The 23965-nt window shown below is 54.3% G+C and overlaps 2 protein-coding genes across 11 annotated transcripts; one reads left to right on the top strand and one right to left on the bottom strand.

Annotated features, from left to right (window-relative positions):
• Positions 1-269: 269 nt before the first annotated feature.
• ZNF526 (zinc finger protein 526) lies at positions 270-7416 on the bottom strand. Of its 10 annotated transcripts, none has more exons than XM_038528748.1 (4): positions 6969-7186; positions 5315-5478; positions 3012-3110; positions 270-2923 (listed from the first exon to the last, which is right to left on the bottom strand). In XM_038528748.1, the coding sequence occupies exon 4, from the start codon at positions 2904-2906 to the stop codon at positions 876-878; it is 2031 nt and encodes a 676-aa protein (XP_038384676.1). In that variant the 5' UTR covers positions 2907-2923; positions 3012-3110; positions 5315-5478; positions 6969-7186; the 3' UTR covers positions 270-875. The 10 variants fall into 10 exon arrangements, with proteins under 10 accessions (XP_038384676.1, XP_038384672.1, XP_038384675.1 ...); XM_038528744.1 differs by lacking the exon at positions 6969-7186 and adding an exon at positions 6778-6914; XM_038528747.1 differs by lacking the exon at positions 6969-7186 and adding an exon at positions 6778-6884 and having other exon boundaries at positions 5315-5473.
• DEDD2 (death effector domain containing 2) lies at positions 6935-23284 on the top strand. The gene is made up of 5 exons (XM_038528754.1): positions 6935-7092; positions 7707-8063; positions 9594-9719; positions 12976-13119; positions 22089-23284. Exons 2-5 carry the CDS (start codon positions 7736-7738, stop codon positions 22478-22480), a joined length of 990 nt encoding a protein of 329 aa, XP_038384682.1. The 5' UTR covers positions 6935-7092; positions 7707-7735; the 3' UTR covers positions 22481-23284.
• The last annotated feature ends 681 nt before the right edge of the window (positions 23285-23965 follow it).

Genomic DNA, 23965 nt, shown 5'->3' on the forward strand with positions numbered 1-23965 from the left:
CTATGTCCTCTTCCTGTTAGCAGATTTCTAATTGTTCCTCAAGGACTACCCCTCCTAGAGTGGTACTGGTGGTGGGGGTTTGCTCCCTGCTCTGGGATCCCACTGTCCCTGTACATCCCCATCGCAGCCCTGAGGATCCTGGGGCTGGTATCTGCCTGCTGCCCAGGGGCAGGGCAGAGCTGCCTCCTTCCTGGCCCCCAGCGTCACCCAGCATGTGTGAGGGAAGGAGGCCGCAGGACTCCCAGGCTGAACAAATCAATGAGACGCACTCAGAGAGCAAGGCGATCTGTACTTGTGTGTTCCTCCTACCCCACTGTGCACCTCCTGGGGTACAGCCTGGCTCTGAGTCATTCCTGGGGCTCCGGCACCACCTGGCCTGCTGCAGAGTCCCTAGGTACCTACAGATTTCCCTCCACATTGTCAAAAGTGAGCTTAGGGAAGTCCACAGAGGTCAAGGCAGAGCCAAGTCCTGGGTGCCCAAAGTCCGGGGAAGGTGAGGGCTTAAGGGACAAGTGAGAACCCGAGGAGGTATGAGACAGTGCCCCGCACAGACCTGGCACATGCTCAGGGCTCAGGAAAGGTCACCTGACATTGCTGGGCACCAGGGTGATGGATACAGAACAAAGAACCTTGGCAGACCCTCTTTTATAACGCAGTGGGGATGACCTGGAACAGATCGCATCAGACCTCAGAGTTTCGGTATCCCGTCAGGCAGAGAAAAGTGGCGAGGGAGACCTGGGGAGGACTGTTGTGAGGAGTCAGCGGGTAAGAGGCCAGGGTGGATGCTGGCACCCGGGGGGTGGTCCCCTTTCTCCCCAGAGGCGCCCACAATTGCTGCTGCAACCAAACTCTCTTATTGCCGCTCTTTGGCCACGTCACACAAAGGCCGTGTCCAACTGCAACAGCCCGCTCGCCTCACTGGCCCCCAGCGCAGCCTGGCACAGCTGCAGCGTGTCCTCAAGTGCCAGTGGCTGGGACGTCTCGATGATGGCGATGGTCTCCCCAAGCTCGGTGCACATGATGGTCTGCTGAGGCTCAGGGGGTGGGGGCGGGGCTGGGGGTGGCGATCGGGGCGGCGGCAGGGTCACGGCCCTGGCTCGGGCATGGACCCGCTGGTGCAGTCGCAGGCCGGCCAGGGCATGGAACCAGCGGCCGCATGTCCCGCAGTAGTAGGGGCTCTTGTTGTACAGGCCAGTGATGGGGAGGCGGGGGGCGCGTGCAAAGGCCACGGGCCGCAGGTGCAGCCTCCGATGCTGCTGCAGGTTGGAGCTCTGTGTGAAGCGCTTGCCGCAGTCCAAGCACTGGTAGGGCCGTACACCCGTATGTGTCAGCTGGTGGCGGCTGAGGTTGGCCAGGGAAGCAAAGGTCTTGCCACACGAGTGGCACTGGAAGGGCCTCTCGCCCGTGTGCGTCCGCAGGTGGTTGCGCACATGGACCAGCTTCTTGAAGCCCTTGCCGCAGACGCCGCAGCGGTGCCGCCGCTCGGGGGGTCCGTGGACCGCGCGCCGGTGCCGGGAGAGCCGGGAAGCCGAGGCAAATGACTTGGGGCACTGTGGGCAGGGCAGCTGGGCGGGGGGTGCAGGGGGTGGCGGGGGAGGTGCGGGCATGGTGGGTGCCGGGGAAGCTGAGGAGGAGGAAGAGGAGGCCGCCACAGGGGGCGCCCCGCTCTTGCCCGCATGTGTGCGTCGGTGGTAGAGAAACTTGGTCATGTTGCTGAATGTCTTGCCACAACGGCAGCGGTGCAAGGGGTTGGCAGTGTGTGCCCGCCGGTGAGCCACCAATGTGAGCTCCGTGCCGAAGCCGCGGCCACAGTCCACACACAGGTAGCGGGCTTCCCCGCGGTGCAGCCGCAGGTGCTGCTCCAGGGAGGCCGCCTTCTTGAACACCTTGGAGCACGTGGTACATTCGTGTGTGCCGCCGACATGGGCCCGCCCGTGTGCCAGCAGCCGGTTTGCCGAGCTAAAGCTGCGCTGGCACTGGTTGCAGTGGAAGGGGTGGGCTGTCGATGTGGGGCCCCGGGATGCCCGTCGGTGCCGCCGGCGGGCCTCTGCTGAAGTCCGGTGCTGGGGACAATCCCCACAGCCCTGGGCCGGACCAGCTGTGGCCCTGTCGCCTCCTGTGGCATCATCGCCAACCTCCGCCACCGCCTCCTCTTCCTCCTCTGTCTCTTCCTCATCGTCTTCCTCCTCTTCCTCTTCCTCCTCCTCCTCCAGACCATTCTGCTCCTCTTTCTCTAGGGAGTCAAAGTGGGTGCCCTGATGCTCCAAGAACTCCTCAGGAGTGGCACAGAGAGTCGAGCACTCAGGACACTCATAGGGCTCCATCTTCACTTCAGGGGGAGCAGGAGGTGGAGGTGGTGGCGTTGGTGGGGGCAGCGGGGGTGGCCCGGGTGGCTCAGCTGCTGCAGCAGAAAGGTGCTGGGCCTTGCGATGAGCCACCCATAGCTCAGGCGAGGGGAAGAGCTCCTGGCAGTCCCCACACTGGTACTGGATCTGGCTTGCAGACTCCCGGAGGTGGGCGTCCTGGTGGGCCAGGAGCTCACTGGGGGACAGGATGAGCTGGCTGCACTCCCCACACTGGAAGGGCCCATCGTCAGACCCTGCCAGGAGTTCTGGCTCCAAGCCTGGATCCTGGGTGGCCAGAGCCTCGTCCTCGGTGACATTGGGCACATGCTGCTCCTGGTGTGACAGGACTTCCTCCAGTGTATTGTAAAGGCTGCCACACTCAGAGCACATGAACTGGTGATGCTGAAAGAAAAGGGATGAGGCCAGGGCCTCCCCAGGGGTCATCTCTGTCACCTCTGTTGACATCTCTGTCATCTCCCCTAACATTGGTATTGCCATCTCTACTGCCCCTGGTGACATCTGTGTTGGAAGCTCAGCCACCTCAGCCGCTACCTCTGCCATGGTGGGAAAGGCAGTGCCTGGAAAAAGAAGGGGGAGCTGATGAAACGTCAGGGCCCCAGGAGGGGGAGGTGGCTTAGGAGCTTCTCTGCCCATCCCCTTACTCACCAGCCTCTACAATCAGCAAGCCTGGATCCAGTTTTGGTGCCTCAGTCTTCAATGAACGTGGGATTCTGAGGCTGACACGTGCACCATGCTGCCGGGCATCTGTAAGACAGGGGCAGCCCCCTCTGATGCTACCCTCCCTCCTTACCCAGAGGGCCAGCTGCCCCTTTCTAAGGACACATGTCTCGGGGTGCCTGGGTGCCTCAGTTGGTTAAGCGTCTGCCTTTGGCTCCAGTCATGATCCTGGGATCCTGGGATAAAGCCCCACATCAGGCTCCCTGCTCAGCAGTGAGTCTGCTTCTCCCCCTCTCTGCCCTCCCCACTCTGCTTCCTTTTTCACTCTCACTCTCCAATAAACAAATAAAATCTTAAAAAAAAAAAAAAAAAAAAAGAATACCTGTCTCTTTATGCCCCTCAACCTTTGCCTGTGCAGTTCCCTCACTGGGCACCACCTCTCCTCCTAGCGTATGTACACACACAGATGCGGCCAAGCACTCAAGAGCACAGGCTTTGGACCAGAATGCCCTTGGCTTGAACCTGAGCTCCACCACTTACTTCCTCTCTCTGACACTGTTCTGCCACCTGTGAAATGAGGTAAAAGTACTACTGACCATGAAGGCCCTGGTACCTGAGAAACGTCAAATACAACCATGACTTGTAGTTCACCAGAGTATTACTCCTGAACCCGAAATCTTTGCTGTGGCTATTCCCTCTGCCAAGAAGATTCTCTCCTTTCCTGGTCTAGCAAACCCCTACCTAGCACTTCCTTTGTGAGGCCTTTTTTGACAACATCTCTGCATCCGCAGGGTGATGTCCACTCCTTCTTCCTTGGGGTTCCTATGGCAACCTGTGCCACCTCTATCGTAGCAGATATCATGAGCCCAGGATGCAAGTCTGTGCTCCTCTCCAGACTGACCATGCAGGCAAGGCAGGTCTAATTTATTGTAGGGGTTGATGTCACCAACAGAACCATGGACCTGGGAGAGGGATTTTTAACTTCCCTGTTCGTGCCCCCACCTCCCCTTCTTTATGTGTGGGCTCAACCCAACCAAGGCTTCTTCACACAGCAGGGGCTCAGAGACCCTTTAGCAAATGACTGACCCCTCACAGCTAATTTTCTGAATCCAACCTCCACTGTCTCTATCTCTTCTTTAACTCATCTGTTAGTTCCAAAGGGCAGGTGGAGCTCAGATTACAGCCAGGCAGGCAAAGTTGCTCATATTAAGCTACCAGAGAGCAGGAAAGTTGGGTCTCTTCCTCATTGATGTATTTCCAGCACCAAGAATAATGATTAGCCCGCAACAGGTACTCAGTAGATATTCTGTGAATGAATAATGCTCCCTCCAGGAAGCGAGGCCATGAGTGTTTAACTTTCCCTGTGCCCCTTCCACTTCTCACAACAGGCCAACTTTCCCATTGGACCGTGAATTCCCACAATAACACAGCCCAGCATGTGACCCTGTTTTCACTCGATGCCCAATAAATGGTCCCTGAATAAATGATTCACTAAAAGCCCAGGAGTTACTCTTTCTTAACTACTTATTCCAACTCCCTCACTAATACCTCAGTTACTACGGCCCTGCACACAACAGCCATTCGATAAAGGAATGAGTCGACCTGGAGCCCCAGAGTTCAGCTTTTTCCTTGTTTACAGCCACACTCCATCAGAACTCCCATGGGGTAAGGCCCAAGGCCTGGTGGAAGGCTTACACAAAGTAGGCACCCTGTCAATGTCCCTTCAGAAGTGGCCTGAGCAATCTAAAATTTGGGACTTTTCGTCTGCCTTCCTCCTTTCCCAATTTTGGGATTGTGTGCTACTGGTGCGGAGGGGATAGGGGCTTTTCACACGGTGGGTCAGTAAGTCCTTCCGGGAAAGAACCCACCAGGGGCCTGGAAGTTCGAACTTTTCCGCTATACGTCCCCTTTCACCGATCAGACTTAATCAAGTCCGCGGCACGAGAGCGCCCTGCAAGGGGCAGGGGTGGGGGCGGCGGGCTCAAGGAAGGGTCCTGCACGCCGCACGAGCGGAATCAATGCTCTAGGGCACAGAGGAAGGAGCGCTCTCCTTCCACTCCGCGCCGCTCCCGCCCTAACGCAGGCCCCACGGCTCTCCGTCCCCCGGTGTCCCCTTCGTTCTCCCTCCGCCCTCTCCGTACGCCCAGCGCTCTCTTCCCCGCCCGCCCCGCGGCGCCCTCACCCGTCTCTCTCGCCTCCTGCAGCCCCCGCCGCTCTTGACACAGACCCTCTCTGCTCCTGGCGTGCGGGACCCCTCACTATCCACACCTCCCATTGGGCGGTGCCCTTACCCGCGGCAGCCAATCAGAGCCGGCAGCGGAGGGCACGCGCCCTCGCGCCTGCGTGTTGACGCTCAGGCGGGGCGCCGCGAGTTGCTCCACGCACACAACTGAGCCCCGTGGGCGGAGCTTGGGGAGGGGGCAGGTGAGCGCCTGCGCAGTTCTCCTGGGCTGCTCTGCCAAAAATCAGAAAGTTAAGCGGTGAGAAGTGGGCATCGTTGGAGAGCCAGGGCCTATGGAGTGAATCGGGTGGCGGGAGACCTGGACAGAAGTGTTATTTCATAGAGGAAGAGGCCGAGCAGATGCTATGCTGAGAGCATAGCTTTGGAGCCAGACACACCTGGGGTACTTCTCTCAGGGCCTCACTTCTACATTTGCGTAAAACGGACCTGAATCACATCCACCTTAAATTAAAGGTTGTTGATTGAAATCAAACACGTAAAAGCGCTCAGCACAGGGCCTGATACACCGTAGATGCTCATTAGAGCCCATCTAACACGGACATAGTCCTTACCAGTTTGCAAAATTGCTTTCCTTTCCCACCCCCTCTTCAGTTGACTTAAGGATATTCACTTATCGGACGCCTACTGTGTGTCCGGCCCAGGACTAGGTTTTAATAGGTGACAGTTGCCATTAGAGAAAAGGACTCTTCTGAGGGCCCTGCTGCAGCCCAAGCCGACAGTGCTGAGCCAGTGCCAAGCAGGACCCAAGTCCCCTGCTTTCCAAAGGGAGATAATTTCAGGGGTGGGAACCACTCAGAGGAGAGGACTTGTTTCAAGGCACAGTGCGAGTCTCGACCTTGAGTCACCTAAGTGTGTGTGGGGGGGTGGGCCGTGGCCACCACGCCTAAGGCCCCACCTCAGGGGAGATGCTCAGACTTGCAGCCTAGACTCCAGTTGTCTTAATAGGGATCTACCCTCGCCAGAGTGCAGGTTAGAGAGGGGGCATTGGGAGGCCCCTTGATCTTTGAGGGCAGAGATTGGAAAGAGTCGTTGAGGGGGCGTTTGAGACAGGGAAAGGGTGTCTGACTGTAGTAAGGGACCGTGTTGGATGCCATCAGGAAGTGAGCAGTCGGGATGGAGGGGCCTATTGCAATCAGGAAGGAGGTATTGGTCTCTAACGTGAGATGGGAAAGCTTCCTAGCCTCGATGGGGGGGGGGGGGGGAGGTGTAGGAACTTAGTGATGGGGGCTTCGAAGAGAGATTCCAGTTGGGGTCATGAGATGGGCACAGCTGTGACGTAGGTTCCTGGTTGCCATTAGGGGTAAGGGCCAGTCTGATGGAGGAGCATTCAAGTCCGGATCATAAGGGGCCTGGGGGCTATGAGAAGCCCGGAAGGTGGCGATTGGGGTTCCTTGCATACAGGCAGCTGGAAGGAGCGGTTATGTGGGCGTCTAGGTCGTGCTTAGGATGGGGCTGTAGTCCCTGAGTTGGGTAGTTCCAACAGGGCTTGACGTGGGGCAACAGGGACCCAACCTTAAGTCACCGGCGGACAGAAGCAACCCTGCAACCAAGTACCAGTTCCAACTCAAGACGCGGAATCGCTCTCGTCTTGCGCAGGCGCAGCACTGGCGGGGCCCCGACGCTACGGTTGGGGGCGGGCCCGGAGGGGGTGGGGCTTGGAAGCTTCACTCTGCGCATGCGCCCAAGGGGCGTGGCGGTCGCACCTGCGCGAGTTGGGGGAAGGAGGAGGGGCGAGGTGACGCAGGCGTAATAATAGAGAAGGTGCCAGAAAGATCCAAAACAAGTGGCTGCGGCCGTCGCCCAGGAGTCGTCAGACGCCGGAATCTGGTGAGGATCCAGAGAGGCCTGAGGGCGACTGGTGGCGGGTAGACGGAGCCACCTGGGTGTTGGGGAGAGAGCGGTACCGCCCTAACAGAGCGAGGGGGTCGGGTTCGGGCAGCACCACCTGTGTGGGGTGAAGGGCTGCTTTGGTCGGCTCCATTGTGGGGGGCAGAGGGTCACTTTCGGACGGTACCATTTGGGTGGAGCCGCGGCGCTGATCGGACAATACCACAGGACGGAGCCAAGGGGCACGTCCGGACAGTGCTGCCCAGAGTCAAAGGGCGGTTGGCAGGGTGCCCCGGGATGGGCCCCCACACTTGTTCGGACCGGATCACTCGGTCGGATCCGGAGGCTGGTTCGGGACATACCACCTGGGGAGGGGTGTGCGGGCCGGGCGGGCCCTACTGGTGGGAGGACGAGCGGGGTCTAGCGTCTCGACCTGTTACTAGGGGACCTCGGGCGATACCATTCTTTTCTGGGGGGAGGCGGACGGCCGGGAAGGCTGGGGTGCGAAGGTGGCCCTGCCCGGCAGCACGGGGCTGGGGAGACGCGCTGGCGGGAGTAGGGCCCGGGTCCTCGCGTCGCTGACCACTGTCCCCTCCGCGCTGTGTGGGTTCTAGGCCCTGGTGCCACCCACCCTCCCCCTGATATGGCGCTGTCCGGGTTGACCCCGGCCCCGAGCTGGGAGGAGGATGAATGCCTGGACTACTACGGGATGCTGTCGCTTCACCGTATGTTCGAGGTGGTGGGCGGGCAGCTGACCGAGTGCGAGCTGGAGCTTCTGGCCTTCCTGCTCGACGAGGCCCCCGGCGCGGCCGGCGGTCTGGCCCGCGCCCGAAGCGGCCTGGAGCTGCTGCTGGAGCTGGAGCGCCGCGGACAGTGCGACGAGAGCAACCTTCGCCTGCTGGGGCAACTCCTGCGCGTCCTGGCGCGCCACGACCTGCTGCCGCACCTGGCGCGCAAGAGGCGCCGGCCAGGTATGGTTGAATGGGAGGGCGACAGACTTCCGGTAGGCCTGGGGCCTTGCCCTGGCTGGGCCTCCATGGTGGCCTGATAGGGACAGCACCATATCAGCCTGCTTCCCCACTCGCTCCTCCCCTTCGTCGAGAGTATCAATGAGGAACAGGACAGGGAGGAGACATGGCTTTGGGAGACACGAGCTTGTGGAATTTGGTCACATCTGTGACGTTTGTGGCCACTTTATGGAGGGCTTGTTTCATGCTGGGAACAGCGGTAAGCCCTTCATGTGAACTGTCGCCTTATATCCTCCCAGTAATCCTGTGGGGGTGGGGAGCCCTGTTAGTGTCTCCACCTTACAGGGAAAAGAACCGGGTTAAGAGAAGTTAAGCAGCTTGTACCCATGTAAGAACTGAATCCTATGTGCTGAGTACAGGAGGTACAGGGTGTTGGGACTGACAAAGTGTTTATTCCATGAAGCTTATGGTTAGTGGAGGGAAGCAGCCATCAAGGCAGATGGTTTATTTTTAGATAGGGTTATGGAAAGACTAAAGTAGAGTTATGGGAATGCAGAGAGTAGAGAGTGCCTTCTAGTGAAGGGAGCTCCCCTCAGATTGGATAACCAGTCCAAACCTTTCTGAGAAAGTGATGGAATGGAGGCTCTACTCCTGGTGTGCGTAGATCTCAGAGGAGAAAATGCCAGGCAGAGTGAAAGATAGGCTTTCAAGCCCTGAGTCAGTACTGAGTTTGGTATCATCAGAGACCAGTGTGGCAGGAGCAAAGGGGACTGACAAACGAAGAGCAGAGGGGGAGGTAAGAAACCACTTTATACAGGGGCTTGAAGATGACACAGGTAGAAAGTGTGGGAGTCAGGATTTAAACCTGGCTGGCTTGGCTCTGAGTTGATGCTCTTAATCCTGTGAGGGAAGTACTCCTGGAGGAGCAGTTCTGAGAAGGTGAGGAACCCAAGGGTTTAAGGGATAGAAGTCCTGTGTGTGCAGAGGCCCTGAACTGTTGAGCCCTTGGCTGGGTTATCAGGTGCAGTGGCTAGTTGCGGAGGGGGATTGCAAACTTCCCCTGCCCATAGAAAGTCCACGGGAACTGGATAACCAGGAGAAGGGCATCACTAGAGGAGAGCCAACAGTGCATTTAGAAAAATATATGCGGAGGTCGGGCTACGGAAGAGGGAATTTGGGGAGCCTGCTTACTTCTTGGGGCTTCAGGGAGCATTGGGGGCAATTGGCGGTGGGGGGCCACATTGCAGGGATCCTGGCCATGACTCGACTTACAGAATCCAGCCCTGACAATTGGAAGCTGCTATAAACATGGGTTGGATAGCCCCAGAAGGTCACGGGTCTCATCTCTCATTGTAGGCATGTAGCAACCACTGGGCAGGAAGCATTTGAGAGGGAGCGGCTGTCTGGGCTCTGACTTCTGGGGAACTCAGGCACCTAGTGGGGCAGGAGTCCATCTCCAGGTGGGAATGGGAGCCTGGGTCGGGGAGGGGTTGGAGGCTGTGAATATTTCTTTCCGTTTTTCTCTCTCTGAAGTGTCTCCAGAACGCTACAACTATGGCACCTCCTCTGGCTCTTCTTCTAAAAGGACTGAAGGTAGCCGTCGTCGCCGTCGCCAGTCCAGTGGTACCTCAGAGGTTCAGCAGGGTCAGTGGGAGACAGGTGAGCCTTGAGAGCTGGGTGTGATGGCAGCGTCCCTTTCTTCCTCCTGAATCCTGGTGAACCCGCTCCATCCCGACCCATCAAGGAAGGGGCCCGAGGGGGTCATTACGTCTCCACATTGCTTTTTGCGTGGTGTTTATTCTACAAAAGCATGTGTCCAGAAGCAACGTATGGAATTGTTTGTTGTGGTTTTATGGTGCATCTGAATGACATCACATGGTGGGTGTTCATATGGCTGACTTTGCTGGACGTGTTTCTGAGATTTATTTATGTCAAGTACCTTTTTTTTTTTTTTTTTTATGTCAAGTACCTTTAATGGGTTTCTTTGAGTTTCCCTGCCAGTTCATGTGGGCAGTCTCCTCTTCCTCTATTCCTAAATTATTCAAACACAATTTGAAGCATACAGAGAAGTTGAAAGATGAGTGCAGTGAGTGTACTCATATCTTCCGCCTCAATTCAGTAATTTTAGCATTTTGACATTTTGGCTTTGTGTGTATATATGTAACAGTGGGGTTCTTGGGTGAACTCTTTTGAAAGTAAGTTGTAGCCATCAGGATATTTTACTCCTAAATCAGGAGGCATTTCCTGAGGATGAGGAGATTCTCCTAGACTATCTCCAGACCATTATCGGAAGTAAATAAATAATTCTCTTTCATCCTCATTTTCACACCTCCCCAAGATTGTCTCCACTCTTAAGATCCACTGATAGTTGAGGTTCTTTGCATTCATTTATTATATTCCTTAATCTCTTAACTCTAGAACGTAAACTCCTTTCCCATCCCATATTTGTTTCTTTTTTTCCTTTGATGTTGAGTTCCTAACCCTGTCAGGCCAGTTGTTTTGCAGAATGTCCTGATTGTTTTTGGAAGTGTCTGATAATTTCCTCATGGTGTCACTGAAGCTGGTCCCTCTGGTGCCCTGCATCTGCTGTGAAGTGGGAACCCACCCCCCCCAACACACACACACATATACTAGGAGACAGGTATGGCAGTAGCCACCTGGCGCTGTGTATAGTTTATAACTTGAAACTTAAAAAAAAAAAAAAAAAAAAACTTAAAAATCATGTAAACATGTGGCCAGAAGAGGTTAGAGTAATTTCCAGGGTTGAGAGTTTAGTAAAGTAAGGTGCAATAAAAAGTGGGTCAGGAGGCTTGATTAGATTCAGGTTACATGTTTTGGCAGGAATGCTCCTTGGTTGATGCCATGTGTTTCACATTGGAACACCTCAGGCTGCTTAAGATCTGGTTTTCTTGTGAGTAGGCAAGTCTGATCACTCGGGTAAGGTGGTGTCTGCCATATTTGTCCTTGGTAAACCGACATTTTCCCCTTTAATGGCTAGACAATCTGTGGGGTGACACTTTGGCACATTCTGTTCCCCAATGCCATCCCCAGTGGCTTTAGCATGTGTTGGTGATCTCCGCCCGAACCAGTGATTACACTGGTGTTCCCAAAACGGTGATTTATTCTTTTCTTATTTTTCAGTGTCTGTTAGCTGGCGTTCTTTCAGGACTTTCTTTTATTTCTCTCTCTTTTCTTGGGGGGAGAGGGAGCAGCACTATGTATTCTTGTATTGTTATTTATTTACTGTGTTAGAATCTATTAGTCATTCTTCCTGAGGTTCAAATTGACTAGCTCCTACTGTCTTTTTGATGTGGCTCCATCATTCTTTGGGTTTCCTCCTCTGTGGCACAGTGAGATGTCCTGGACTCAACTTGTACTTTTCCTTCCCCAGTCCTGGAATCTGCTATTTCCAGAAGCCTGTTTCTTTTAGAGGCACTGGCATTTAGAGACCCAGACCTGGGTGCTGAGTGTGTGTGCTGTTCCAGACTCTTTTTAGTGAACAGAACTAGAAATTGCTTTTAAGAAATTTGTATTCGTTATTTTGGGGCGCCGAGGTGGCTCAGTAATGTGGCCAACTTTTGATTCTGGCTCAGGTCACAATCTCAGAGTTATGGGATCAAGCCCCATGTCAGGGTCTGTGCTGGGCATGGAGCCTGCTTGGGGGTTCTCTCTTTCCCTGTCTCTCCTGCTCTCATACATGTGTGTTCGCTTTCTCTTTCTGTCTCCAAAAATAAATTATCGTAGTGTTTTCTTTTTTTTTTTTTTTAAAGCTTTATTTATTCAGAGAGAGAGAGAGAGAAGCAGAGACACAGGCAGAGGGAGAAGCAGGCTCCACGCAGGAAGCCCGACGTGGGACTCGATCCCAGGTCTCCAGGATCATACCCCGGGCTGTAGGCGGCACTAAACCGCTGCGCCACTGGGGCTGCCCTATTTTAGTGTTTTCAAAGTTAATACTACAAAGACTTTTTTTGGTACTCTAAAAATTTTAGGTATTAATAACTTTGTGATAATAGGTTTGTTTACTTTGTTTTACGACAGGCATAGCTTCGAAAGTACATCAGTACCAGCACCGCTGCTGACTGTATCTCCTGAATGAAGCATACCATTTATTCCTGGTTCTTCCTGCCCTAGGAGTATATCCCACTGAGAGTTTATAGTCAGAGTGTTCTTCTAAGTTACTTGAAATAATTCTTCTGTTCGAATTACCAATTATATAAACAACTAGGTTCATTTATTTCTGTTTAATTTTATGGTTGGGGGTTTTTGGGGTCTCTTTAATATTTTGAGTATGTAAAATAAGTTTCACGACTCAAAGGTCAGAACTAACATGGGTGAGAAAGATGTTCTCAGAAGGATCGTTTCCACTGTTGCCCCCCACTCCTAGTGAATAGGTAACTAATTCCATTCATTTCCAATTTATTTTTACAGTGTTTTGTCTTGCAAAAATAACAAATGTGTATATATGCTTATTTTCTCTCTCTCTTTTTTCACACAGATGTAGCAAATTGTAGACAGTTGTTTGACTCTGCTTTTATTTCACTAACCAATCTGCCCTAGGAGTTACCCTATGTACTTCTTGCTGGATATTTACATTGTGTTCACATTTAGACAGTTAGGAAGATGCCCCAGTGGTTTGTTGTCATGCTTGCTTCCTGGCCTTGTGGTGCAGGGGCTTCTTCAGGGTCACACATGGGAGTGGGGCTGCCCGGTAGTAGGGTGTGCTCTTCTAGATGATGCTAGGTTGGATATACTCCCTGTTCATTTTATGGCCGAGGCCAACTGAGGCCCAGGAAGTGGAGGGGCTCATCCAGGATCTCTTGGCATGGAGACAAGCCTTAATCTCTTCAGCAGGCACCTGCCTATCTGCTCTACCTGTTATCCTGGCCCTCAGTGTGCCCCATCTTTCTCTCCTCAGGCTCCCCACCGACCAAGCGGCAGCGGCGGAGTCGGGGCCGGCCCAGTGGTGGTGCCAGACGGCGGCGGAGAGGGGCCCCGACCACCCCTCAGCAGCAGCAGCAAGAGCCAGCCAGACCTGTCTCAGAAGGCAAAGTGACCTGTGGTAGGTGTCTGTGGGCCTTGGTGAATGCATGTATAGTGCCAGTGGCCGGGTGCTGAGCCAGAGCATGGCAGAGACAGACACTGATCCGGAGAGTGGCACACCTAGTGGGTAGGCAGTGGCTTCTGTTCATCATCAGCCCCTTGCTTTCTACGTCCTGTCTGTCCTGTCCGTAGTTGAAGGATCACATGTACTACCTCCTTCAGGAAGCTTTTACTGACGACCCCTTGCTCTCAGTTTCATTTGTTTTTTTCAGAAAAAATTTTTCCGGGTTCACTTACCCTACAGTCATTTCTTCTGTAGGGGTGGAATAACATATGGGTAGAAAATGATCCTGGGGCAGGCTGCCAGATTCATCTTTTAGCCTTGGCCTTTAAATAGTCCGTTTGACCTTGGGCAGGTGGCCGAATCCTTTGTGTAAAACAAGGCTGATACGGTGCTTTCCGAGTAGGGTTGTTGAGAGAGAAAATGATTTAACCTGGTAATATGTCCACAACGGTGCCTGGCTTGAGGCCCGCGCTATGCGCTATGTTCCAGTTTGTGGGTTGTCTTGTTATGTGCAGTGTGCTTGGGACAGGAATAGCAGTGAGGTCCCTGCCCTTGGGGAGGCGACCTTCTAGTAGGGTGACAGATCAGTGAAACTAAAGCTCACTTTAGATAGTGCCATGAACAGAGGGTGGGGAGTGGGTGGAGGAGCTTGGCAGGAGCCAAGCCACTGGGCCTGGCAGACCTGGGAGTAGATGGGAGTTGGGATTTTATTCCATACAGCAGGTGTTACTTAAGGTTTTCAGTAGGGGAGCTAGGTGATCGGATACCTGCTTTTTTTTTTTTTAATTTTAATTTTTATTATTTATTGATAGTTACAGAGAGACAGAGAGGCAGAGACACAGGCAGAGGGAGAAGCAGGCTCCATGCACCGGGAGCCCAATGTGGGATTCAATCCCGGGTCTCTGGGATCACGCCCTGGGCCAAAGGCAGGCGCCAAACCGCTGCGCCACCCAGGGATCCCTGATACCTGCTTTTGATGGAACTCTGACTCCATCTGGAAAATTAGTTAATAAACGAATTTTGATATATTTATTTTATTTTTTATTTTAATTTTTTTATTTTTATTTATTTTTATTTTTTTTAAGATTTTATTTATTTATTCATAGAGATGCAGAGAGAGAGAGAGGCAGAGACACAGGCAGAGGGAGAAGCAGGCTCCACGCAGAGAGCCCGACATGGGACTCGATCCAGGGTCTCCAGGATCATGCTCTGGGCTTCAGGGGGCGTTAACCGCTGCGCCACCGGGGCTGCCCTATTTTTTATTTTTTTTAAAGATTTTATTTATTTATTCATGAGACACACACAGAGAGAGAGAGAGAAGCAGAGACATAGGCAGAGGGAGAAGCAGGCTCCATGCAGGGAGCCTGATGTGGGACTCGATTCCGGGTCTCCAAGATCACGCCCTGGGCTGAAGGCAGTGCTAAGCCACCGAGCCACCCAGGCTGCCCACGAGTTTTGATTTATGAAGTGTTTAGAAGCGTGTCAGGCATATAAAGAGTATGTGCCGTGCCAGGTAGGTATTACATAAATTAAACGAAAAGGGAGCAGATAATGGAGTGAAGCAGCTGGGCAGCCCATGCAGGAGACGAGGGAGGTATGGCCCAGGGACGTTCTCTTGGGGAGAAGGGCTGCCTGGGCCTGCAGGTGTGTTAGGTCAGGTGGGTGGTGGGCTCTGCTGTGGAGATTCATGCTTAGACCTTGCCTTCGAGAAATTCCAGCTGGTTCTAAGGGGTGTAGACGTGCTCTCTTTCACTCAGCCCACACCTCTTTGGTTCCCTCTCTTGAGTGTCACATCCACTCCACGGATGAGGCTGCAGATAACCTGTGCTGAATGCTGCCAGGAGGAACAGACCAATAGAGCCAGCCAGTGTCCTCCAACAACCCTCAGCTAGAGGGAGTGGCTGCCCGGTGGGCCAGCAGCAATGAGCAGAGCCACTGGGCTGGCTGGCTGTAGCAGAGGGAGTCACTGCCTCCCTAGGGAGCCTGCTGAGCTGGGGCTGGGGAGGGGTCTTGTTGCCTGCAGAGGCCTCAGGTCTCTTCCCGGAGGGCAGGGCTGAGGCAGGGAGGTTGTTACCCAGGGTGTGGCTGGGTCTTGCTGGGAGGACTGTAAGCAGGTCTAACTGCTGACTCACTAGGCAGGGTGGGGCTGGAGGGAGGCCCTTCCCAGTAAGGGCACTGGTGGTTCCTTCCCTCTGAAAGCTGGGATGGCTCACCTTTAACGAGGCCCAGTACCAGGGGTGGAAGAAGGCTCGTTCAGACCTGCGTGATCTGCCATTTTTGCCCCTGGTGTGTGACCGCTGTGGGGATTGCCCCTAGTCAGGTGCCCTCCCCAGAGGGGTAGAACCAGACCAAACTCTGGGTTTCCGAAGGGGAAGAAGAGTGTCTGGAGTACCCCGGGTTTGGACACAGATCCTCTGAGTTTCCACATCCCTTTCAAGGCTATCCATCGGGCACTGTGCTGGGCATACTACTCGCCTGGCCCTGAATTTTCAAGACAGCCCTGAGGTAGGGGAGATAGCACTCCTTGTGCAGAGTGGCAGGGTTGGTTCATTCTCTTATTCCATGTGTATTCTTAGAGAACTTATTACGCACTAGGCACAGCAGGGATGGGAGGCGCTTGTGCATATGGAGCATGTGTTTTGATGGGAGGAGAAAACCAAGACACAGAAACTTCAGATGGCAGCTTAGATGAGAAGGCAGGGCAAGGGGGTAGAGAGAGATGGAAAATTCAGCTTTAGATGTGTGGGTAGTAGGGTGGTCTCAGAAGCCCTCTTGGAAGAGACAGAGTGTGTGGATGACCGGGGAAGAGTGCTCTAGATCTGGGGACAGCAGGTGCCAAGATCTGAGTAAGGGTGAGCCAGTGGTGGTGAAGGGATGGTGAGGAAGCTGGCCAGACTGGAGCCCAGGGAGTAAAGGGGAGATTGCTGGGAGGTGTGGGGCTCATCCTTCAGGGCCAGCAGCATGGGCCAGTGCTTTCTTTGCTTTAAATGACGGAAAGCAGCCAGAGGATTTGAGTGGCAGAATGGACTTTTTTCCCGTTTTCTGTGGTGAAGGGACAGAGGCAGACACACCAGCATGATGACCCCTTTCCCCCGTCTTCACTGTGCTTCCACCATTATCAACTCGTGGGTGATCCTGCTGCACCATCCATGGTTTTGGAGTCACTTTCAGGTGTCTTTTTATTTCATCTGTGGATTTTTCACTGTGTACCTCTAAAGGATCAGAATTTTTGAAAAATCACCATGCGAAAGTTAAGTTCCTTAACTGTTTAAATGTCTAATCAGTGCTCCAACGTCTGGTTGTCTCAGAAGTGCTGGTTCTTTAAATTTAATTTATTTGAGAGCAGGAACAGGGGGAGGGGCAGAGGGAGAGGCAGACTCCCCACTGAGCAGGGGGCCCGATGTGGGACTCCATCCCAGGACCCTGGGATCATGACCTGAGCCAAAGGCAAATGCTCCGTGTGAGCCAACCAGGAGCTGTCTGCTGGCTCTCTAAGTCTCTCCTGATCTCTGATATTTCCTTCGTCATGTCACTTCTCTCTCCCTCCCCATCCCTTTAGCTTTGTATTTGTTGAAAGTAGTCCTGTAGTGATTCCTAAAGACTGGATTTTGTTTTGTTTTGTTTTTAAGTTTTTTTTTTTTTAAGATTTTATTTATTTATTCATAGAGATGCAGAGAGAGAGAGAGAGAGAGAGAGAGGCAGAGGCACAGGCAGAGGGAGAAGCAGGCTCCATGCAGGGAGCCTGATGTGGGACTCGATCCAGGGTCTCCAGGATCACGCCCTGGGCTGCAGGCGGCGCTGAACCGCTGCACCACTGGGGCTGCCCAAGACTGGATTTTGTTAGTTGAATCCCACAGTTGAGGTGATTGATACAGTCCCCTATAGTCTGTTTCCTGAAAATCGGTAGTTGGTCTAGAGAGACTTGATCAGATTCTGATGTGATGTTTGGTTTTATTTTCAAGCTCACTCCCCAGGTGGTGGTGTGGCCTTCCATTGGGAAGCAGGTAGTGGCTCTTATCTTTCTGACATTGGTGGCAGTGGCTCCTCATTGCCTCCATCTGTTAGTTTAGCAGAAGCTCGTATCTGATGTGATGATGCTGGCCACATCCTGGGGAAGAGACTAAAGCAAGGGATGGGTGCCTCTGTTGTCCAGAGGGGCATCTGGAATGGCTGTGGAGGGGCAGGGGTCTTTCCATCAGAGCACCCTGGCTGCCATTCTCCCCCTTGGCCTGTCCCTTCTCTGGTCCCCCACTGGGAATCCCTGCCAGTTTCCCTCCACATCTCCCTCTGCCCTAGTAGAGAGGGGGTTGAGGTGTGGGGCAGGAGGACCAGAGAGTGCTGGGGACCACCAGAGTGTGGGAGCAAGAGCAGCTCTCCTCACTAAGGAGAGTATAGCCACGGCCTCTGCCTTGGGGCCAGTGAGCCTCTCCATCCAGCTGCCCAAGTGGAGAGGGACCGTTGGCCCATGCTTGGTGTTCTGGCCAGAGGACACAGTTCAGCCAGCCCCTGGCCCATGCTCTTCCCCACTCTGTTCCTTCCTGACACACCTGGGCCTGGATCATTCACTTCTCTCCGTGTCTGCTGCATCTTTCCTGGGTTGAATGCCTTTGTCCTTCCCCGACTGCCACCCTGGCTCTGTCCCAGACTGCCAGGCTGCTTCTGGGGTACAGGCGGAGTCCTTTGGGGTGAGGTTGTATCCTTCCTGTGGCCCTCAGAGGGCTCATTATGTGCAAGGCACTGGCCTCTGTTCCTCACTTGCATCCAGCCGTGTGATCCCCCAACCAGCCCCAGGAGAGCAGGTGCCGGGGTGAGGTTTTATGGAAGTGGCCACTGCGGTGCGGAGGGCTGTGGTCCCCTCCCAGAGGCTGTGACACCTTGCCCCGCATGATTCCACCCGCACCTCTGCTCATTCCCGTGGCGCCCTTCTCCATGTGCTCCAGCCACACCGGCCCCCAGCCTGTGAAAGCCTCAAGTTCACATTCAGCTTCTAGACTTTCCTGCGAGCCGGTTTGTCTTCTGGGAAGGCTGCTTTTCCTTCTCTTTCTCTCTCGACCTGATTGTTCGTCGCATTTTACTTCCAGTGTCATTTCCTAGAGAGGTTCTCTGATTGTTACCATCTAAATTACACCTCGTTCTCTCTAATTTTCTCTCATGGCTCTTGGGATGTCTTTTAATTACAGGTTTCTGTGTATTGTTGTGTGAGAGGCAGCAAACAGAACAGAGGTAATTAAGAGCTTGGGCTCTGGAGCCAGGCACCCCAGTTGGAACTCCAGCTCTGCCATTTCCTGTCTGTGTGGCCTCAGGCAGGTGACTCATCCTGGGTGCCTCAGTTTCCCCATTTGCTGAAAGGAGGTAACAGCACTGTCCTGTAAGGTTGCAAGGATAATCAGAGGGTCAATACATGCCGTGTGTGTGCTAGTCTGCAGTAAATGCTATATGGAGATCATCTATTGTTTTTTGGTCATTTTGGTGAGGACTAAAGGAGAGATTGCACCTGTTGCCTCTGATTCCTGGCTAGGGGGAGTAGAGGGAGGCTCAGGTAATGCAGGTCTTCTTTTCCCTCCTGGAGTCTCCTTGTGCTCTTTCTATGTGCGTCATGCTATTGTGTTCCAGGTCCGAGGTTGGGCTGTGGCGTGGTGAAGGATTTCCTCATTTGTCAATGGAGATAGGAAAGTACGGTGGGGATTTGGGGCTGAAGATCTGGAGAACCGTTGGGTAGGGCCTGGCCCATGAGAGGTGCTCCCTAACTGGGGTTTCGTATCTCCTGGGCACACTGGTGGCAGGCATGCATGCCATGCTAGCGTTCCTGGCACTTTGTAAATACATCTGTCAAATGAAAGAATGGTTGAGACATACACTAGTCCATCCTGGTCCTGTTGTCCTTCCACTTCCCATGCTGGGGGTAGGCTGTGGGTGAACAGTTTCTGCCACAGGTTGAATACCCATCTGTGCTGAGGAGAAAGGCCATCTAGGAGGGTTTCACAGGCTCAGGACATGTGGTCTCGCAAGCTGAGCCTTGGCGGGTGAATGGGGCTGTTGTGGGCAGAGGAGGTAGACAGGTCATTGTGTGAGTGAGTAAGGCTTGTGCTGGGGGTGCTGCCCTTGCACCTGGAGTCTCAGAGCATGGGAGAATGCAGTGGGGACTGAGGGAGGAGTTAACTAAGGGGCCCAAGCAAGAGAGAGCCAAGCCTGAGCAGGAGCCATGGGGTAGAGTGGTGGGTGTCGAAATCACAGTTCCTGTTTCTGGGTGCCTTCTATGTCCTAGGCCCTGGGGCAAGTGCTTTGTGAGTTGCCTTATTGAATCCTCACGATTGCACCATGCAGCAGGGACCTCTTGTTTGTCTGTTTATGTTTTTCAGATGGGGAAACTGAGGCTCAGAGAGGTGAGGTCACATGCCCAAGGCCCCACAGCTAGAGAGTGGCAGAGCCGGGACTCGCCTCAAGGTCTGTCGGACTCCGCCACCTGGCTCTGTGCCTCTGCCACTGAGCTGCTTCGTGTGGCCTTGGACAGGTGCTGCCCCTCCCAATCCCCTGCTCCCTGGCCCACACCAATTGAGGGCATGGTCAGACGCCCCTGGGAGTCTAGGTTGTGGGCTTGGAGGTCTTGTGTGGTTCTTTTTTTTTTTTTTTTTTTCTTTTTTTCTTGTGTGGTTCTTAAGATGGAAGGAGCTGGGCCTGAGTGTTGTGGGAAGTCCGAGGGGCCAAGGCCAGGTAGGTTGCCCTGGGCTTCAGGCAGAGAGGATGAGGTTCTCCTTGAGGTAGAAAGAGAAAGGGTTTATTTAGGTGGGAGGAGGAAGTGGGTGTTACTGAGAAGTCATCTGGGGCAGCAGGGACCTGCCTTCTACCTTGTGCTCTGCTGCTGACACTGTGTATGGAAGGCTAAGGGAGATGGGGACATGGTACTTCCCCTTGCAGAGCTTCAGTTTCCTCATCTGTCAAATGGGTTGCATGTGGCCCCTGCCCCTACAGGGCTGGTCCTTCTGAATACTAGGGGTAAAGCATTGGCACATTGGAACTGTTGGCGGTTGCCATTCTTGGAGCACTCGTCGGGCACTGTTTGCAGTGCTAGCCACTTCTTTTCCATCCATTGCTCTCTCTTTAATCCTTTCAGCAGCCTTCCAGAGTCGGAATTCCCTGGTTCAGGCAAGAACCTAGGCTCAGAGAGGTGGTGGCTTGTGCCAGGTCACACAGCTGGTGCCTTAAGGCTCCTGGGTTAGAATCGTTTCCATTGACCAGAAGCTGCCCTGTGGGGCACAGGAGGTTCAATGACCTCTGTGGGGCACTACCACTCCCTGGCCTTGTGACCTTGGAAAAATCACTTCCCTTCTCTTTGCCTCCATTTGCTCACCTGTAAATTGGGGTGATAATAGGGCCTGCCTTACAGGGTGTTCATGGATTAAACAAGTTCATATGTGGGTAGTGCCTGTTGTCATTTCCAGCTCATAGCTGATCCTCACAGCCGGTGTTGTTTGGAGAGGAGGTTCTCTTAGTAGCCTGTGTCACAAGTGGGAGTTCAGTAATCCCACAGGGAGGTGTGATACGCCTGAGGACACATTTACAGGGGCAGTCTAGGAAGAAGTCTTGGAGCCTGTGCCCTTTGCAGAGCTGTCCTCTCATTTGGGCAGATGTGGGTAGGGTTGTAAGCAACAGAAACTCACCTCAGACTGGCCTTAGCAGAAAGGGCATTGATTGTAGTTGCAAATTTGGGTGTTCGGGGGGATGCATAAGAAACCCCCATTTCTTCCTTCCTCTCTGTTGTTGACCCTGGGTAGGCTTCATACTCTCCCCTCCTGGTGGCCAGGTGGCCCCCAGGAGCTCCGGGCTTACAGCCCACCATCTCAGCAGCCTCTGAGGGTAAAGAGCACCTGCTGCCAGCAGATCCAGCCAGGTCCAGCCTTGAGACTCCTGGGTGGTGCTCACTTGGTGGGTGGGTGCTGAGGATGTGGCTGGCCCCACAGGAGTCTCTCTGAGGGCAGGAGGACGTGAGGCCGTTTGCCTCAAAGCAAATCCGTTGGTCCATGCATTGGTTCTTTCACAAATATGTATTGAACACCCACTGTGTGCCACAGGGCTACACACGTGAATAAAACAGTCCCCTGGGGACACCTGGGTGGCTCAGTGGTTGAACCTCTTGTCGTTGGCTCAGGTCCTGATCCCAGAGTCCTGGGATCAAGTCCCACATTGGGCTCCTTGCAGGAAGCCTACTTCTCCCTCTGCCTGTGTCTCTGCCTCTCTGTGTCTCTCATGAATGAATGATAAAATCTTTAAAAACAAAAACAAAACCAGACAGCCCCTAACTTCAGGGGGCTCTCAGGGGGCTCACAGGAGGCTCACCCAGAGGAGACAGGTGATAAGCATGACAGTATAAGGGAGAGCACAGAGGAGGTTAGAAGGTGGTAAGTGCCTTGGGAAGAAATGGAGCAGGGTGTGAGGGACTGGGAATGTGGGGGGCCAGGGTGCTGGTGGTGAAGTTTTCAATGGGGAGGTTGGGGAGGCTTCATTGGGAAGGTGGCATTTGAAGGAAGTGAGGGAGCAAGTGCTACAGGGACACACAGAGCATCCTTAGTCAAAGGAGAGGGCAGGGATGGATAGAACCTGCTTGGTGAGTGGAGGTACAGCAGAGTGCTAAGGCTAGAGTGGAGCACGTGAGGGGAGAGGAGGTTGTGGGGTCAGGAAGGAGGTAACGGAGGCCAGGCCACAGGAGGGAAGCCATGGGAGGGTGTCACCCATCCTTGGGTGTGGGTGCCAGAAGGGGGAAGGATGTGGGTAGGTGCAGTGCAACCCATGGGGCAGTGGGAGGAGCCTGTGGGGGGAGGAAAGGTGAGAGAAAGGGTTTCTGTCCTCAGTCCCATTGTATCCCCGAGTCCCATTGCACAGTGTGTGAAGTGTTGGCCCGTTCCTGACCGGTCCCTCCTTCTCCGCAGACATCCGGCTCAGGGTGCGAGCAGAGTACTGTGAGCACGGGCCTGCCTTGGAGCAGGGCGTGGCATCCCGGCGGCCCCAGGCGCTGGCACGGCAGCTGGACGTGTTTGGGCAGGCCACCGCAGTGCTGCGCTCACGAGACCTGGGCTCCGTGGTTTGCGACATCAAGTTCTCAGAGCTCTCCTATCTGGACGCCTTCTGGGGCGACTACCTGAGTGGTGCCCTGCTGCAGGCCCTGCGGGGCGTGTTCCTGACTGAGGCCCTTCGTGAGGCCGTGGGCCGGGAGGCTGTCCGCCTGCTGGTCAGTGTGGACGAGGCCGACTATGAGGCCGGCCGGCGCCGCCTGCTGCTGATGGAGGAGGAGGGGGGACGGCGCCCGACTGAGGCCTCCTGATCCTGGAACGGGGAGGACTAAACCCACCTCCTAGCCTCTGGGCCATTTCCTCCCCCAGAGGACATCCATCTCTGCCCCTAGAGGACTGTCACTCCAGCAGCTCTGAGGACTGGGACAGATGGCCTGGCTCCTTGACAGACTCTCCCACAGGATGTGGGCTCTGAGGCCTAAACCACTTCCACCTGAGTTTCCTTCCCAACCTCCTCCCCACCCTACCCTCTGGTGTGTACCCCCAGCTTCAGGAGGCCAGGGACTCAGGCATGCAGATCAGAAAGGGAGGGAGGCATAGCTACACATTCACCAAAGGCCCCCTGCACACAGTGTCCCTGCCCCTGGGCTGTGCGCAAACATGCGCACTGCCCCCTCTGGAATCTCACCTGGGCTCCTGCCCTGGCCGCCACACATGTCTTTGGCCCAAGGGCTTCTCTCTCAGGATCTCTGATTTTACTGCCCCCAATCCTGGACCTCAGCTACACTGGGCACTGGGGCTCGGGTGTACACGGGGCCTGCTCACCTTGCCCACACATCTCTACAGCCAGCCAGGGCTCTGCCCAGCTTCCATACACAGACCTGGCTCTCCACATTTTCCTGCTGCCCATGGTTGGATGCAGACTTGCACAAGGACCTGCACCTGGAGTGTCACACATGCATTGCAGCAGTATCAGACCAAGTGTGTTGTACCCATGGGGCCAGGATCAGCAACTTCCTTCTCAGAAAGGGAAGGCAAAGGCTTGGGGCTGATGGGAAAGGCCTTTTACAAATGGCACCAATAAAACTGCCCTGGATTGGGGCTTAGGGTGGGCATCAAGGCTCCCTAGGACTCTTTCTTTGTGGGTTGGGGGAAGGAGCTGATGAGATCCTGGGGTTCCTTGCCCGGTATCAGGCTGGAGGAAGGGTAGGGTGCTGGAGCATCATCCGCCGCTGGCACCACAGGCCTGCTGCCCTCCTCTCTGGGCCTCAGTTTCCTCATCTGTCCAAGGGAATACTGCCTTGGAGTCCTAACCCGTCCCAACCGCATTTGCTCTTGTTTTATTCCTGAAAGTACTACTATTTTATTTTATTCCCAGAGGTGAGCCAGCTCTCTAGCCCAGAGCTTTGGAAACCAAACTGGTCATGAGCAACAGTTCTCTACCTGGAATCCCTTTTCAGCTGGCTCTTCGTGCCTTCTGGACGGTCACCTCTTATTTTTTTTTTTATTTTTATTTTTTTTGACGGTCACCTCTTAAATCTGAACCTGCATTCTTCCTCCCGAGGCGCAGTACGGCTTTCTGCTCCCTTGCGGCTACAGGAGGTTGTGGCCTCCTGGCTTTCCCAATCCCTCATTTAAGGGCCTAGGAGCTCAGGTTTCTTACACAGTAACCAAGGTTTTCCTTCCTGTGGGGAAGAGAACCAGGTTAGGGGGTGGCAGGGACTGTTGGCCTTTCCTGGGGAAGTGGGCGCTCCTGCCCACACTTGGGAACCTGGACGCCTGGCCTGTGTTGGTGT

The sequence above is a fragment of the Canis lupus genome, chromosome 1, assembly GCF_011100685.1.
Source record: "Canis lupus familiaris isolate Mischka breed German Shepherd chromosome 1, alternate assembly UU_Cfam_GSD_1.0, whole genome shotgun sequence".
NCBI classification, from domain to species: domain Eukaryota; kingdom Metazoa; phylum Chordata; class Mammalia; order Carnivora; family Canidae; genus Canis; species Canis lupus.

Bases quoted from the DNA above. Each gene is read 5' to 3' on its own strand.
- ZNF526 (XM_038528751.1), bottom strand. From the start codon at position 2,906: ATGGCAGAGGTAGCGGCTGAGGTGGCTGAGCTTCCAACACAGATGTCA.
- DEDD2 (XM_038528754.1), top strand. From the start codon at position 7,736: ATGGCGCTGTCCGGGTTGACCCCGGCCCCGAGCTGGGAGGAGGATGAA. The intron at 8,064-9,593 runs GTATGGTTGAAT...CTCTCTCTGAAG, and splicing joins GCGCAAGAGGCGCCGGCCAG to TGTCTCCAGAACGCTACAAC. The intron at 13,120-22,088 runs GTAGGTGTCTGT...CCTTCTCCGCAG, and splicing joins AGAAGGCAAAGTGACCTGTG to ACATCCGGCTCAGGGTGCGA.